Genomic DNA, 18,954 nt, shown 5'->3' with positions numbered 1-18,954 from the left:
GTCAGTTGATGGCCCAGGTGCTGCTGGTGGTGATTCTGGTTGTCCAGGTGGGTCAGGTGATGGCCCAGGTGTTGCTGGTGGTGGATCAGGTGGTCCTGGTGTTGGCACAGATGGTTCGTTTTCATTTGGAGTAACTGATGGTCCAGGAGGGTCAGGTAATAGGCCAGAGGGGGCTGGTGGTGAATCAGGTGGTCCTGGCGTTGGCACAGATGGATCATTTTCAGTTAGAGTGACTGATGATCCAGATGGGTCAGGCGATGGCTTTGGTGGTCCTGGTGGTGGCCCTGGCGGTTCAGGTTGTTCAGCTGGTTGTCCAGGTAATCGCCCATTTGGCCCAGGTGGTTGTCCAGGCTGTAGTCCACGTGATGGCCCGGGTGGAGTTCCTTTTGGTCTGGGTGGAGGGCTAGGAGGTTGACATAGTGCGGGTGGTAATCCAAAAATCTCACCTGGTTTCCCTCGTGTCAGTTTGATCTTTCGCTTAACAGGCCAACTGCTGGTTCCTGTGTCAGAGGGTTTATACCAGTGTTACAAGGAGACCTTTCGCTTACTCACTTCCATAGTTGTCAATTTGATGACTTACCAGCCAGCAGAACGGCAACAGTAAACACCTTGAGAGTCAACATTGTGCTTGGCAATACCCTGTAAGACAATGAAAAGGAACACTCAATGTACAACAAAAAGAAAGTCCATCAGGAGAAAATATCGTGAGAGTTAGCTGCTCGGATAGCGTCATTTTGTCACATTAACTCCATTCATTTTCTCTTGAGTGGGTGTTTTCACCCTTTTTTATGTCATTGAATGTTCATTGTGTCTCATGTTACCAGCAGCATATCTGTGACAGCCCTGTTTTAATTGCACAGAAAACATTACAATTAAATTTTTACCGCTCATCTGGGACGCAATGACAGTGAGGAACTATGACAATGAGGAGCTTCATCCCCCAACCTGGAGCAGAATGTGTCCACGAGTAGATATGGAGAGGCATGAGAGAAATGTAGGAATATGCAGTGTAAGTGGGACAGGTAGTGGTCCAGATGGGTTGTTTGCATTCGATGTAACAAATGGTCCTGGTGGTCTGAGTGGCGGTCTGGGTGTCCCAGGTGGTAGCCCAAGTGGAACAAAAGTGCCTATGGTATCGTATGTTTGTTTCTTGCCAATGGTTAAACCATTGACTGTAAGAAACAAAAAAACAAAAATTGCAGTTTCTTGTTTACTATGCAACTCAGGTTGTCGCAAACATGAGTGACATCATGCAGATTGTGTAGGCAGGGACCTTGGTGGTCCAATCCCCGTCAATTTAAGCAGGCTTTAGCACCCCAGGATGATTTCAAAACTTCTCTTTTTGGTGTGTTCAATTGGTTAGTCATGCACTACAATTTTGTAATGTCTTATAATTCAAATTCAAGAATTCAAATAGATTAATTAATTGCAAATCCTGTAATTAAATTACTTTTTATCAATAACCTGACAGCACTTATACTGTATATATATACATACTACTCACAAAAAGTTAGGAATATTTGGCTTTTAGGTGAAATTTGAGCACGAGCCGAAAATGCATTCAAACCTTTACAGGTGAACTTAACGTGACCTTCTCTAAGCTTTTGAATGCACATATCCAACTGTTAAATGTTTCAGTACTTTTTTCACAAATGACAATGCTCCAGCACATGGAGGTGGCAATCAGGGGACGGCTGTTGGAGACAGATGTACCTCAAATGGAATGGCTCAAACTTTCTCAGACCTGGAACCTATTGAAAACCTGTGGGATCAGCTGAGTCGCTCTGTAGAGGCTGGAAACTCTGCACCCCAGAACCTCAATGACCGGAGGGCTGCCCTTCAAGAAGAGTGGGATGCCATGCCTCAGCGGACAATGAGTCAACTTGTGAACAGCATGAAACGTCGTTGTCAAGCTGTAATTGATGCTCAAGAGCACATGATGAATTATTGAAATGTTGAAATTTTTTGGTTGTGGTGTGCCCACCATCGTTGTTAACTTTTGTTTCAATGAATTGTTTGAGATGAGGAAATCACCAGTGCATCCTTCTACCTAAATGTCCAACTTTCATGATATGATATCACAGTAGCATGAACTTTTTGCATTTTCCATAAATTTTACCTGAAAGCCAAATATCCCTAACTTTTTGTGGGTAGTGCATGTCTTGGAGTAAAAAGTGGAAATTATTCACAGCTAATTATTATTAGTAGTATTATTATTAGTAGTAGTAATAGTAGTAGTAGTAGTAGTATTGTTATGCCAGTGGCATATAGTGGCAGGCATGATAAATAACTGCTCTTCAATTGGATGATGAAAGGGAAAACCAAACTGTGTGTATCGTTCTGTTGCCATTCATACAACAGACAAAGTCATGGTTGCCTGCAAATGTAACAGCTTTGTGTTCAACTATACATGCCCAGATTTCACCCTAAGTAGTAGTACTTGTACTAGTGACTAAATTTGTGATTTAGACCATTATTTCCGTATGCAAACATTTTATTTTTGTTTGCTGGTTTACCGTGAGGTTTTTCGTATGCAAAATAAGTGCCACACTCTCAGATCTAATTGCAATTACTATTATAAAATGAAATTATTAAATAAGTCTTATTTGATGGACATAAGACAAAGATGTGTCATAATTCATATCTAATATGGATAGAGTAATGCAATTCACATTAGTCCCATTCCCCCACCCCCCACGTCCCGAATTTTCAAAACAGATGGGTGAAATACAAAATGCATGCTAATATATTTTTTCTGATTAAAAACAAACAAACATTGAGTTTATTTGTGGAAAAAAAATGCTGGCAGGAAGATGTCTTTTTTTTAAGGTTAATACATTAATATTTAAGTCCCACCCACCCCCCAAAAAACCATAACAAACCTTTAAAAAAAAAAGTATCACAATACATATTGGATCACCACCAAAGTTTGGATTGTGACAGAAGTGGATCGTCCCAGCCCTAATATAGATAGATGGTTGACATTTTTGCGAATTCTGATTTTGATCCCTACCTTTTTTGTTAGCTATAGTAGCCTTGTTAGTCTGTATTAACCTATCCTGGCAATAGCCAGATTGATCATTGTGATTCACTCAAGGGAGTTCTTCACAATATCCATCTGGGACTGCTCCATGGTGATTTGCTCGGGAAAGGCGAGACATTCTGTACAATACTTCGAGCTGATTCTACCAAACTTTTATTTTGACCAATCACGGCAACAGATGAAAATGTCGTCTTTGTTCTCGTCGTAGGAAGAAAAAAAAAGCACAAACATCTCTACCAGCTAAAAATGTACAAAGTGCCTCTCACTGTTCAACATTCAACAAGCAAACGGTGAGTAATTCAGCAAGAACAGAATTAATTGCAGCTTCCATTCATTTATGTTGGATTTGTTTGTTTCCCACGGTGTTGGCACTTCCTGGTTTCATTACAGATGCATATCCCGCCCCCAAACACAATGCTGTTTTGTGACTTTCCGATCAGTGGAAATAAGTGGGCTCGGTACAAGATGTATTCTTGGGAGTTTGTGAACTCACAAATACCGCTAGAATTCAGCTTGCTGAGCAAGGTTAGTACAATCCAGTAGGGATGTAACGATATCCAAACATCACGATACAATATTATCGCGATATGAAGGTCACGGTATGATAATTATCACCATATTGTGGGAAGGTTAGTGATACAAAAAAAGGTCACAATATTGTGCCTTTTTACATTACAGCAATAACATTATTATAAAAATATTATAAATATTATATATAAATATTACATTTGGCACTTAGTTGCTAATGTAAGCACACATTGAGTTCCTACACTTATTGACTCTGTTCACAAGCATATTACGTTCACTTTATCTGATCATTAGCGTGGATTTTAAACACAGAAGGGCCAAAACATGCCTTTTGAAAATTAAACTGCACAAAAAAAAACTAGCCACCAGAGAATGCTAGAACTGCACAAATGGAAATCTACCTGACTTTTTTGACAGATGTGCTGCTTTCAATATCGTGACATGACGATGCTATATTGTGGCAGTTTTAATATCGTGATATATATTGCCATTATCGTTACATCCCTACTATCCAGCAGCCAGCCAGCAAAAAAAGCTCAAAGGATCACTGGAACACACAAATTGCCACACCACGGTTGCTAAAATGATGACGAATCAAGGAGGAGCCTGGACAATTTGCAAAATTAGGAGGTCTCAGAGAACCAAAGGGCTGCAGCTGGTTCTGGTGCACTTTCTAAACTTGGAAGGCAGGTGAATCGCATCACACAGTCACAGATGTCGTCGACACCAAAGATGGACCTAAATTTGGAAAACATGACATAAAAAATCCCGAGTGTAACATATGTTCAAACTTGTTTTCTCTGACAATGTTTCCTGCCCTCATTAAACTGATGCACATCAGACAATCTTTTTGCATACTTCTCTCTTCAAGTCTTCAGTGTCCAAACTCTACAATCTCATCGGACAACCAACACAAAGAACATGAAGCAAAGTGTCCTTGAACCCGAGTTCAAATCAATATCTTTCAATTTGTGTCTAATGAAAGAACTTGAAGATGGAGAAGGGACTCACCAACATTCAATCAAGTTTGCTGTCGGAGCCTCTCTCGCCTCTTGCGTCGGTGTCACTCCGGCTCCCGTGTGTCATCTGTTGCCCCACAGCCGTCAATGAAGGACTTGACTCGCATGTCCGACCCACATTAAGGTAGGGCCCTTGTTAAGGTGTGAAATTTAATTGACTTTTTAAAATCCTCAATTAAAAGTGTCAGATTCTATTATACAAGTCTTGTCAAGCCGCATTTTTTCATTTTCTTGTACTGTAATTAATCAATTACTTGAGTCACTTGGATAACAGCATTGTACACCGCATGAACATGGAATCTTATGTGGAATCCTCACATGTCTGCTGCAGGGTACACGTTGACTTATTATTTTTGTTGTTTAATCCACCTAGCAACAAAGAGCTTGGTGGGCTATGCAATGAAGGCCAATGTTGCTTTACAAAGAGGACAAACCGGTTTGTTTTAACGAACCAGTAAGTACCAATCATGATGTTTTGGCACACTTAATGATAGACTCATGCATTATCCAATACATTTCACGAAATGTCAATTTTATAATAATAATAATTAATTAATAATACCAGCTCCTTAGAACATGCGGCTGGAACGTATCTGGACCCCATTCATTATGTTACAGCCTTGCACCAAAATGGAAATAGTTGAAGTGTCACCCCCAAAGGCTATTTTCAGGGTTTAGAGATCTGGTCGGCCCGTAAATAGCAAAAAAAACGCATATAATTGATTCCCATTGAATTAAATTTGAAAATCAGACCCAAAAAACGAAAATAAACATTCAATATGTGCTTTGCATAAAAAGTGGTGGTGGGAGGAGGAGAGAACTTAAGATATTGAAGAAAAATGGGAGGAAAAAAATCTGCCATTATGCAAATCCATCTGTGCCAAACCACAAATATGTGGTGGTCCACTGAAAGATTTTTTATTTAATTTTTTTCAACTTCTACATGCTCCGTAATGTCAGTGTGGAAAAGTTTGATTTGTTTTATTTTCTGGCAAATTTAAGACATTCCACCAGAGTTACATTTCTTGAACTCACCGGTGTCACGATTGGGTTGTGTTTGTTGGACCCCAAAAGAAAAGAGCAGACCCAGCCAGGGCGAAAGTCACTCAATTTTAATGAACCAACAAAAAGCGCACAGTACGTGTACAAAAGGTTGCTCAACAAATGGCGACAACGACAAAAAGGTGTACGTCGTGGGCAAAAACGAGAAAACACAAAATCACACCGGAGGGCGGATAAAACAGAGAGGAGTGTAGTATACAAAGTTGATTAAGGAAAAGTCTAATTACTAGTGGTGTCCACAACACCAAGAAAGATTGCCGCTAGAAAGGTCGCAGTATCAAAACGTCAGGTATGGTGAGTAGCGTCACGGCGCAATAACCCGACACTCCTCTCTGTTGCTGCCAGGCTTTTATTTCAGTCTGATGACCTACTGGGCAGCAGGTGTGTCAGCAGGATCTGCCTTCCAGCTGTTTTCCCAGCAACTGCAAAGGAGAAACCAGAAACAGCTGAAAACCAAAACATAACAACCGGCAGGCGAGGGGTCACATCCGGTTGGGGGTTCAAATGCAGGGTCCAACCTTCCTCTGTGGAGTTTGAAAGGGGTGGGCAATTCATCAATACTTACATTGTAACAAATTGACTGTAGAATTTACAAGAAATAACTATCAAAAAAGTTGCCAGCTAATTCTTGTCAAATCTCATTTAGTTACTGGGAAAATCTATTACAGTAAATTACTGTATTTTTTACGTACTTACTGTATATGAATTACATTAACTTACTGTATTTACTTGTTTTTTTGTTGTTTGTTTTTTTAAGAAAACAGCAATTTACTGTAATCTAGTTGTGGGGATGCTAGAAGCATTTACATCGTTCAAATTTCAACTTGCTTCAAAAATTCACGCCTTCCAGGGTATTTATCGTCTGATTCCACATTACTTACAGTATTCACACAGTTTAACGTTAAATACCAACTTTCCCCCATTTATTTTCAATGGGACTGCCATCAACTTTTTTCTCTCATTGCAAATATATCCATGATAATTATGCTAAGGTTTATACAATACATGTATACCTTCTTTCTTTTTTTCCTGAGAGAGCTTAGTATTGTTCATTCGGTAATCTTACCGATTCGACATGTTATCATCATTGCTCTCTCTTTTTCTTTTTTTTTTTGTATGTGCGTGAGTATGTACATGAGTATGTGCATGTGCGGGTGTGTGTGTGCATATGTGCGTGCGTGTGAGTGTGTGCTCATTAATTCACCTAAAACCTATTAAGAATCCCATATCATTCACCTAAACCGAATACTTCAGAATCCAGCTAGTCGTGAGGTTGTCAGGAGACCTGAGGAAGGATCAAAAAAAAGAAAAAAAAAGTGAAATCCAGCACCGACCAAACATCACCTACTACCCACCGGGTTACCAACCAGAATCCTTCACCAACCCCAGAAACATCTAAATTCTAACAAATTAGGGAGACCTAAAGAGACCAAAGGAAAGACTGAGGAAAGGAAGGAAGGATAGATGAAGCAGAGTGAGATCCACAGACATCAGCCTCCACCGATTCAACGACCAGAGGAAGAAGCAGATTGTGTTTGAATTTCGGTAGATGCTGGTGTGGTGGATCTGGCATGAAAACCTCCACCAAAGAGGGGAGCTGTCGACCCCGGCCAGGACAGAGCAAACACAACCCTCCAGGGCCCCCCAGGCCGTGGCAGCACCAAGGCACAATCGCCAGGCCCCGCAGGGGCCACTGGCCGGAAAGCAAAGCCAGGAGCCAGGAGCGCCCCCCACCCCAACACGGCCCGCGCCCCAAGCACAACGCAGCAGGCCCACCAGGCACCACACCCGTCCACAGCCCCCGCTCCCCCCACGACAGGCAGATATTTTTTCCATTAAAATGTGAATTAAAATTTATGAGGAGGTTAGACCATTGGTCGATATTCAGAGTTTGTTTACTTTTCCAGTTGACAAGAATTGTTTTTTTTGCGATAGCAAGGGCTACAAGTGTAGATTGAAATTGTTTACGTGGTCAGTTGTTGTTAGGTCACCTAGCAAACACAAGTTTGGAGAATCCCTTTTGGAGGTATCCTACAGTCCAAGAGAGCGGAAAGTTTTTCTAAAGCTTTAGTCCAGAAATACATAACCGGAGTGCATAACCATAAAGCATTAAATAAGTGTCTGTAGTGTTTTGTAAACACTGGAGACAAATGTCGGAGTCTGAGAGTCCCATTTTCTTCATCATTTATTGAGTAATGTGTGTTCTATGAATAATTTTATATTGGATAAGTTGTAAATTTGTGTGTTTTGTCATTTTAAATGCGTTTTCACAAACTTGAATCCAAAAGTCAGATTCCGGTGCTATAGACAAGTCTGTCTCCCATTTCGAGATGGGTAAAGACGTTTTATCAGTATATGAAAGTAACTTATATATTTTTTTAAAGTTTTTTTGTTGTCTGAGAAAGCTTGGTAATATCTTTAGCTAAAACAGGCGGTTGGAGCGTACCCCGAAGTGTTGGAATTTGTTTCTTTATCATATTTTTAACTTGCAGATAATGTCAAAAAATTCAGTTTTTTATTTTGTATTTTTGGAGCAAGGATGTATATGATATAAACATAGTATCTGAGAAGAGATGGTGGAGATGTGTAATTCCTTTCTGCTCCCACACACCTAAATAAAACGGTTGGTTGTTAAGTTGAAAGTCGTGGTTATGTCATATGAGAGAATGCCCGCAGGGCTCCAATTGGGCTTTTGTAAGTTCTAGTGCCTTCCACCAGGCAGTGAGGGTGGCGGAAATCATTTGGTTTTTAATACAATTGTGTCGCTTAATCGATGTTGTAATAAAGAGTAAATGTAACAGTCTGAGGTTGTTACAATCCTTCTGTTCTAGTTCTAGCCAACAGTTGGTGTCTCTGTTGGGTTGTGCGCATAAAATGATATATTGTAGCTGGTTAGCTATATAGTAGTGCATAAAATTTGGTCCCTCTCGACCTCCTTTGGATTTACTTTTCTGAAGAGTAGACTAATCTTTGCTTCTTCTTTTTTTATTCCAGTAAAATGTTGTAACGGCCGAGTCCAACAACTGTAACCAGTTAGACGTAGATTTAAATGGAATCATTGAGAAAAAATAATTTATTTTGGGTAAAACTTGGGAATATTATTCCAGCGCTCCAAGTCACTGTAAATGCTATCCAGAAGTGGAGTAAAGTTTAAATTAATTAAATCAGTTAATTTAGGTGAGATTTTTATGCCTAAGTATTTAAAATTAAATACAATACATGTATACCAACTGATTATCATAGTTCACCACTTTTCCATCTAAATGAATGGAGGGTACTACGGGAGAGAGAGAGAGAGAGAGAGATTACTATATATTACCAGTATTTACCTGCTAATTATGACGCAAATTACTGCACTTTGTTTTACCCATAATGCATTGCAGTATACAGTTAAATACTGTAAAAATAATAATAATAATAATGCTGTATTTTTTTTACAGAAATTTGTTACAGTGTAATGGTGACTTAATTCTAATCAAATCAAACTTTATTTATAAAGCACCTTTCATTCATTAAAATGCCACTCAAGGTGCTGAACACTTAAAACATCCACAGTACAATAAAAAGATAACTCATCTATCTCCCCAACATCCGCATGATCATACCCACAAAAACACACACATACACACGAACTACAACATGGCAGGGCACAGAAAAACCCTGTGAGGAAAGGCTCATCCACACTGAGAGGGATGACTACCAACCACCACAGGGGCAATGTCATCCCAGAGATCCCAGCCCAGATTGACCGCAGCCCGACCCACACAAAGTGAAGCGCGCCACAGCCCCCCAGGGCCATGGGGCCCCCGGGACAACCCGCAGCCATCCCTCCCAGTGCGGAGGCTCCCCCATGAAGAAACACTGGAGCTAAAAACTTAGTAACAACTAAATAAAAACAGTTAAACGCTAAAATGAAACAGTTAAACACTAGAAGAAAAGAGAATAAAAGGCAAAAACAAAGTTGGCCGCCATGAGGCGCTGTGTATTTTGGGCTGCAAGTTTGTTTCAAAAGCAACAAAAGTGCTTTTGGTAGAGACTTAGCCAGACCCAGAGTGACTAACTTGGAGTGGCCTGCATTTTACCGCTTGGTATGCCTGAATTATGTATCTTTTGGCCTATATTTTGTGCAGAATGGATCATATGCATTTTTGAAACAATCATCACGCTCTTGCTCTCTCTCTCTCTCTCTTTCTCTCTCTCTCTCTCTCTCTCCCGTGACGGCCATTAGCTCTCTGCTCACCCTGCCTTCCCTCCCCCACCTTTGCCAGGCTGCTGACCAACACACAGCCAAACATATTAAACAATGCACTAAAGAAAGTCAGACAAGAAAAAAGAGTGGCGCAAAAAAGCTTCACTTTGTCTCTCGCTTGCTCTCTCTCGCTCCCTTGGGCTGATTATATATATATATATATATATATATATATATATATATATACATATATTATTATTATTATTATAAGTTAAAAAAATAAATACAACAATAAAAAAATGAGATCCTCAAAATATAAAAAATAAATGTGGAAATATTAATAATATATAAATAGAATTTATTCTTTCATTCTTTTTTTCTTTCTTTCTTCCTTAATTTTCTAATATTTTACAATATATATTTTGATTTCCAAATGTAGTTGAAGAAAGACCACTGTACAAATGAAGTTTCAAGGTTTAATAAATCAGACAATGATGGCCCAGCACTTGGTTTTAAGTTTTTTTGTGTGTGTGCCTGTACCGCATCACCAGGACACGTGTGATGACTAACATGCATGTCAGAAAGAGTTGATTCATGATCACATCTTTGTATAGACATATGTTGATGGGACTTTGTGGAGTCCGCCACTCCTTTTGTCCTGGTGCCTCTGTGAACGTCCTGAGCTGTCCTTTCACTTGCTCTGAGTTGTGAGAGGTGCCATCTACACTCTAAAAAGAGAATTGTTTAACCAATTTAAGATCACAAATTGAATTGTTGACCAACATAATAAAATTGCTTCAATTGGTAACACACCATTGAATTAAGTTAACCCAAAGTGAATATATTAAGTTTAATGTTCAGTGATTTTTTAAAAAAGTTGGTCAAACAATTCTCTTTTTGAGCTTAAATTGGTTCAACAACTCTCTTTTAGAGTGTACTGTAGGCACTCCCACAGCATGCTGACTCATAAGCTGCGCTGCTACTGCCCTGCCCTGTCCAATTGTCTTATTGTTCACACGGGGTGGAGCACTGCTTTCCCATTAAAGGTTTTGTAGTCATAATAGGTTTCACTCTAGTATTGTTCTGCCCTGTTTTCTCTTATTTGTTCCTTCTCATGCATTTGGCAATACTGTAACTCACTCATTGCTTCCCAAATCACCACAAAGGGATTTAGTGGACATTTTGGAGCTGCAGTATCTCCTTAGGTCCACGAGTTGAAGGGGTTAGTCCCACCAGACTCCATTGACATTTTGACAGAATTGTGTTACGTTGCTCGTCAAACTTTCCCGTTGCACAGAAAACCTGTTGTGGCAAAGAGGTGCCAAGCAGCCACACAGTAAAAGATCGGTTAAAACATAGACAATTCTGTCATGAAAAAAAGGGAATGCTTTGGGAGGTCTCTACACTGTTGCAAGGCAAGGTGGCTTGATTTCTATAGCACATTTCATTATTTTTTAACAAGCGGACGATGTGTGCTGTTTTTAACACCCCATTTTTCTTTTAAACCAAAGATTCAACCGTAGGCCACAATGCAACGTGAGATTTATAGTCATTTGAAACCAAGAACAACTTATTCCGTAGTTAGAACAATGTGTCTGCTGATTATAATACGTTTTCAAATAAGTCAATGTTAGGCTTTTTTAAATGTTTTGGAAAACATATGGTCTTGATAAAGTGCTATGTAAGCTTTCTTAATTCACTTTTCAGGTCAAATTTGATTAGTTTTCTGGGAATACAGTGGTATACACTTTTGAACATCAGCTAAACAGTCCTGTAAAACCAATACATTGCTAAAATCTGTGGGTTTTACTGAAATATATAACTGAGTGTCATCAGCATAACAATGAAATGCTATTTTATGACGGCGAATAATTGATCCCAAAGGTAACATGTAAATTGAGATGCTGGAGTTATCAGTGCTACTGGGGGGCCACTTACAGGGCCACACACTTCCTGACCAGATGAATGACAATAAATAAATAAATAAAAATGGACAAAATACATGCTATCTGCAAAATATGTGCTCCTAATATATTTCAATTTTAATAATGCATTTTCCAATGTATGTATAATGATCCACTATCCCAACCCAACAGCAAAGGTTTTGAAGCAAACAACAAAATAACCACATACTGTATTGGAATATTTTTTCCCCAGTGCTTCAAAATAATCATTCAAGAACGGCACAAAACTGCTAAGAAACAAATATTAGGTGCGAGAACTAATTTTCTAAGCGCCCCCCACCCCCACAAAAATCAAGTCAAGTCAAATGTGTATATTATTACGGTACAGTGGTACCTCGGAGTTTGTCTGTCTTTATTATTAGAGGAAGTAAGGTTAATCATGAATGAATGGTTTGCAACTGACCTGTCTTGTCGAATGTCAGGACCGGGACGCCTTGACGGTTTACGACCTAACGGACGCTAACGCTAATACTATGCAAATGCTAACGCCGAGTACATATACTGCTACTGCTGTTACTATGGAGGTAAATATAGTGCAAAACTAACTTGTAAAAATGTTTTGTACCTGTGTAAAAAAGTCGTGATTTGTATCTGTAAAAGTCGTGATTTGTACCTGTAAAAACTAAGTTGTACCTGTAAAAGTCGTGATTTGTACCTGTACAAAAATGTTTTTGGACCTGTACAAAAAAGTGTAAATTTGTATCTGTAAAAGTTGTGATTTGTACCTGGAGAAATGACAACTTGTAGTCAAAGAAGTCGCCACTAGGATTCACAAGTGTTTTTTCTGCTGTTTTCCAGTCACGTGAGTTTTGCACCAAATATCTCGCTACAAATGGTACAAAACTGATTCGTACTTGTAGAGCGCCGTGATTTGTACTCGTAGAAGAAGAGGGATGGCTCTGGAGGATTTGGGCGGGCTAAAGCTCAACCTCATTGGTTGAGCGAACGACAGTGGGTTGAACTCAAATGACGCCACGTTTTTATCATTAATATGCACAAATCCGAAATTCCAAACAAACAGAGTAGCCACACCAGTTTACACGTCATTTTGGAAGAAGAGGACGTCCCAGGCGTGAAAATTTCAACATGGTTCAATATACAAACACCGTGTGGAACAGCTTAAACGTTGGTTGACATGCAGAGCACTCAAAGTGGGCAGAAAGAAAGACGTTTTAGTATGAAGGTAAGATTTATTGTACGATCAAAGCGCGTAATCCGGTGCTAGCTCATCTCATGTTGTTAATTGTCACGAAAACTGAACACATTGAAGCCACGATTTTTATTTCAAGATTTGAAGCCTACCAGTGTAAACATACGATCAATAGCTTGTACCTGTAAAAAAAAAAAAAATCTAAAAATACCTCATAAACTGCTGCTTAGTGCTTAGATGTGAAAATTACTATAGAGCTACAGAACCCTATTGAATGTTTTACAAGACAACCTAAACCTATAACCAAAAGTGGACAGTACTCAGCTACTTGTATTTGAGTAACATTATATTCAAGTATCTGTACTCTTACTATCATAATAAAATGAAAACAAAACATTTTTACTGCGAGTGAATCTTTAAGCCGCTACAGGTATTTTAACCTCAACCCTTTATCCTCTGTATTTAATCATTTTATTTTAAATGTTAAAATTTCTTGATAAATGTCAGTATTTTTGCAATGTATGCTTTGCGAACAGTTAAAAAAAAAAAGTAATTTCTACAGGTACAAATCACAACTTTTACAGATACAGATTTACACTTCCTTTTACAGGTACAAATCATGACTTTTACAGGTACAAATTAGTTTTTACAGATACAAATTTTTTTACACATACAATTTTTTTTTACAGAAACAAAAACATTTTTTACAGGTACATATATTTACAGGTACAAATCACGACTTTTACAGATACAAATTTAGACTTTTTTTTTACAGGTACAATTTTTTTTTACAAGTTAGTTTTGCACCATATTTACCTCCATAGTAACAGTAGTAGCAGAATATGTACTCGGCGTTAGCATTTGCATAGTTTTAGACAGTCCGCCACTTCACCGCCAAGACAGGTCAGGTGCAAACCATTCATTCATGATTAACCTTACTTCCTCTAATAATAATACATCATAGGCATTAGATATGTACACACATGTAAACACAAAATAATTCATGTTACTGTAATTAAATTAAGTTGGCAACATTAGAAACGAAAGAAAATGTAATTCACATTGCAGACAGTTCTACAATACACGATACGTGACATGCATAAAACTTGCCAGGAATTGCAGGTAATGAAACCGCAATTAGAAGTGTGGGTGTGTGTTCATGTGCATGCGCGTTTGCACACGCGTTTCTACGCGTGCGAGTGTGTGTGTGTGTGTGTGTGTGTGTGTGTGTGTGTGTGTGTGTGTGTGTGTGTGGTGGTGGTGGTGGTGGGGCTTATTACCTCCACCCTCACAACTGAACCTCTCGCCACACCAGGTAAAACTAGCGAGAACCGAACCGCCACTGTTTTGATGTAAGATCGTAACTATCATGGCTGGGTCATGCACTGCTTAAAATCATTTGTGAAACAGGAAGGAAAAAAAGCACCAATACAGAGTCAATCCAGTAGAACTGGTTTTATTGCCTACCTGGCATGGGTGACAATAATTGATCAAATGTACATTACATTAAAAGAAGAAATAATATAGGCCTACATGAGGTATTTCTTAGAGAGATTGTGGCATTAAGGCATATCTGATCTAAGTGCAGCCAGAATTTGTTAAAATAAATAAAAGTTAATATGAAGTATTTCCAGGGGGTTCTTTCGGGGGGGGGGGGGGGGGGTAGACGTACAGTGGAACCTCGGAGTTTGAACGTCTCGCAACTAGTACAATTCGGACTTCAACCAAAAACTCGGAGTAAAAAATGTTTGAACTCATTTTCGTAGTTTGAACACCCAAGCCGAATGTACCTTTAAAACGGGTAGCGGAGTGAAGCTGAGCAAAGCCGAATGCTCACGTCACGCTAGTTGAGACGATGCACTGCTAATTTCAAGTCAGATCATGAATACTCCCGGAGGTGCTCCATACTCGCGAGTGCATTTTGATTTTTCCACGACATGGTTTGACATGATTTTCTTTGCCATGGGCCCAAAGAAAGACAACCGTGCCAGTGGCAGCAAAAAAAAACAACATACAGTGCTATATTTCAGTAAAACCCTCTGATTTTAGCAATGTATTGGTTTTAAAGATTCACCCGCAGTAAAAACGTTTTGTTTTCATTTTATTATGATAGTAAGAGTACAGATACTTGAATATAATGTTACAAGTACAAATACAAGTAGTTGAGTACTGTCCACTTTTGGTTATAGGTGTAGGTCATCTTGTAAAACATTCAATAGGGTTCTGTAGCTCTATAGTAATTTTCACATCTAAGCACTAAGCAGCAGTTTATGAGTTTTTTTTTTTTTTTTTTTTTTACAGTTACAAGCTATTGATCGTGTGTTTACACTGGTAGGCTTCAAATCTTGAAATAAAAATCGTGACTTCGATGTGTTCAGTTTTCGTGACAATTAACAACATGAGATGAGCTAGCACCGGAGTACGAGCTATGATTGTACAATAAATCTTACCTTCATACTAAAACCTTTCTTTCTGCCCACTTTGAGTGCTCTGCATGTCAACCAACGTTTAAGATGTTCCACACGGTGTTTGTATATTGAACCATGTTAAAATTTTCAAGCCTGGGATGTCCTCTTCTTCCAAAATGACGCGTAAACTGGTGTGGCTACTCTGTTTAAAATTTCAGATTTGTGCATATTAATGATAAAAATGTGGGGTCATTTGAGTTCAACCCACTGTCGTTTGCTCAACCAATGAGGTTGAGCTTTAGCACGCCCAAATCCTCCAGAGCCCGCCTTCTTCTTCTACGAGGACAAATCACGGTGCTCTACAAGTACGAATCAGTTTTGTACCATTTGTAGCGAGATATTTGGTGCAAAACTCACGTGACTGGAAAGCAGCAGAAAAAACACTTGTGACTCCTAGTGGCGACTTCTTCGACTACAAGTTGTCATTTCTACAGGTACAAATCTCAACTTTTACAGATACAAATTTACACTTATTTGAACAGGTACAAAAACATTTTTTGTACAGGTACAAATCATGACTTTTACAGGTACAAATTTGTTTTTACAGATACACATTTTTTTTTACAGGTACAAATCACGACTTTTACAGATACAAATTTAGACTTTTTTCTACAGGTACAATTTTTTTTTTTACAAGTTAGTTTTGCACCATATTTACCTCCATAGTTACTTACTACATAAAATGTGAACAAGAATGTGAGGTAGTGTGTGAGTGTGTTGATGTGTGCGTGTGAGCAATAAACAGTTAAGTTGTATCCGCCGTGCCTGTTCTGTCTGCTCTTCCAGAGGGAGTTAGTTAAACTAAGAAAGTGAGTTAAATTAAAAACTGGACAGGTATACATGCAAAATTTAGATGTAAATGACAATATCTCACTTTAATTTCATTACATTCATGTTTCAAGTTTGCAATTGATAATTGAAACAATGTTTGCCTCTAGCAAATAAAAGTGTACAATGACAATTAATTGAAGATTCACAAAAACAATTTCAAAGTTGGTTTGTTATAAAAGCACATTCACCATTCAGTGAGTTCAAGGAAACAGTAAACACAATTATACAGGCACTTTTTATGCAAATAGAAGTTCATTAAAAACAGCAAAAATACTACCATAACATATTTTTTCCTCACTTTGAACCACTCTCCTTCCTTGGTGCAATCACCTCTACAGTTCCAGCCTCCACATTTGTGTATGAAGCAGGAGCAAAAAGTCCATTCATTTGGAAATGTAAACAACAAAATGTATTCTTACCACTCAAGTAAAAGCAATGGTGAATTAATGGCAGAACAACATTTACTAACTTCATGTCATGGACACCACACTGCAGCAAGCATTCTTCAAACTGACAATGACATAAAACTCCTTTTAATGCACCAGTCTACATAATGAATGAAATATCATGTATGAAGGTACAAGGTACTGAACTGGGTCAACACTTGACGGTTTTGGGGATTATTATTTTTTTTTAGCACACAATATGACTGCAGATGTACAACATTTGTACATCTGAATAGGATTACTAATGGTGTTGTCCAAAAATTTTTTTTTACAATCACTACAGAGAGGAATCAGTGTTCCATTATGGAATTTTTCAAGTTCATTTATCTCTGCCCACTTACCCCGTTAAGGGTCACGGGTGATTTGGAGTTTATACAAGCTAACTATGGGTTCCAACTTTCAATTATTGTCAGTTTTTGTTTAATTAAAACACAAAGGAAACTAACAGCAACTATTTGGTGAATGTCCATTAATATCTATATACCAACTTTTTATGATCGAACCGATAAAATACTTCAATCGATTAATGAGTTCCTCTTTCCATATTAATAATTGATTGTCAATGGAAACACTGACATAATATTTTAGCGGACTTTAAATAAAATAAAAGCATCCTCAGAAGCTCCCCACCCCCTGGGGGGGGTGGGGGGGGATAATATGTTCTATGCAGCCCCACTCGTGTAAATATGGTATTCTGGTTAATAAAGCGTTATTGAATGACTTAAGCAGCAAAATTCAGCCGTTTTTCTCCATCTCAGGGGGCGGCCATTTTGCCACTTGCTCTCGACTGAAGATGCCATCAATGTTGGTCGGGTCTCAGGTAACCACCAATCACAGTGCAGCTCAAGAAAACAGGTGAGCTGTGATTGGTCGTTGCCTGAGCCCTGATCAACATTGATGTAATTTCCAGTTTACAGCAAGTGACAAAATAGCCGCCCCCTGAGATGGATAAAAACAGCTAGATTTTGCTTCGGAACTCATGTTCCACAAATGTAATATTAATCAGAATGTCATAGTTTAGACTATTATTGTCAAGAAATGTTTAAGGTTGACTTCCACTTTAATATCTTTATATTTTGAATATGCAATAACCTCAGATTATACAAATGGTTGTTAGTACATTAGTTACTGTATTAGTAAAATGGTCATTGTTAAACGGGAGTACATAAATGGTGAAATATTGCCACATATACTGTTAAAAAGATTTAATCTGGTGGAATTTGGCAATTCAGCTCGACTACTATTGTTACAAAACTCTAGAATAAAAAAATAACACACACGCACAGAGCTCCATAACATTCGCAATTTAAGTACTGCACTCAGAATTCATGGAATTCAAGTAATGTCCACAAGCACAAACTTATCACAGTTGTTCACTGCAATCGAGTGTTGAACAAGCTACAATAAAGTGGTATCATCATATTGCGCCCAAATGCAAACAAAGCAAGTTAATGTAGCTACAGTAGAGTTCTTTTGAGAAAGTTAGGGCAAAAATGAACAGCACATATGTGTTGGTACCTGTTTTGGTCGTCCCATTAATGCATCACAAATCATTTGCAAGCTAAGTTTGAAAATCATATCCATCTGCTGGGGAAAACTAAAAAATAAGTGTTAAAATGAGCTACACTTAATCTTGCTCTTATTTTTCCTGAATCTTATCATGAGCTTCAACTATGTTACAAGAAGCAGGCCCAATGTCATTTCACTGTTAAATTTTACTGGTTAAACACTGTTCAATAATTTGCTTTGGTGGTAAATAAATATTTGTGTTCATGTTTGATTGATGATGATTGGTACACTATGAGAAATAGTGACAGTTCTGTTTCATACCCTGGCATATTGCTAAATGACAAACATACTAGACAGACCCTAAAGAGAAAAGTCACGTTAGTGGTAATACAATAGCAGATTTAAACCTACAGCCCGGTAAGGTCTACAATGGCCTTGATGAAGATGGTGTCATCGCGAATGTAAGAGTTTTTTGAGTCCAGCTTGGAAAGGGGACAGAAGAGCGGACAGCCACTGGCAATGTTCATATCGCTGACGGGCCTCTGGAAGGACGACGATGAGATGTCGGGCCGGAAAGCATCGATTATGTGCTCCCTATTGTTCTGGTCGAGCAGCATTAGCGTGACCTGGGTACAGATGTGGTAAAAAGGATACTTATTTGAATACACATTGACTTAAGTGTTTAATTTGTTCCATTTCCAAGCTTGTAACTCAATTTATCATGTATCAAATCAATTAAAATGCC

The 18,954-nt window shown here is 38.5% G+C and overlaps 1 protein-coding gene across 3 annotated transcripts in view; it reads right to left on the bottom strand.

Annotated features, from left to right (window-relative positions):
- Positions 1-16,271: 16,271 nt before the first annotated feature.
- Positions 16,272-18,954, bottom strand: part of LOC144049241 (TNF receptor-associated factor 2-like) — a 29,748-nt gene continuing 27,065 nt past the window's right edge. For all 3 annotated transcript variants that reach the window (XM_077561975.1, XM_077561976.1, XM_077561977.1), the window contains one exon: positions 16,272-18,835. In XM_077561975.1, coding sequence (XP_077418101.1) covers positions 18,617-18,835 — 219 coding nt within the window. In that variant the 3' untranslated portion in view covers positions 16,272-18,616. The remainder of the gene's footprint in view (positions 18,836-18,954) is intronic.

The sequence above is a fragment of the Vanacampus margaritifer genome, chromosome 3, assembly GCF_051991255.1.
Source record: "Vanacampus margaritifer isolate UIUO_Vmar chromosome 3, RoL_Vmar_1.0, whole genome shotgun sequence".
Taxonomy (NCBI): Eukaryota; Metazoa; Chordata; class Actinopteri; order Syngnathiformes; family Syngnathidae; genus Vanacampus; species Vanacampus margaritifer.
Note: the sequence above shows the minus strand (reverse complement) of the source record. Positions and strands in the feature narration are given on the sequence as shown.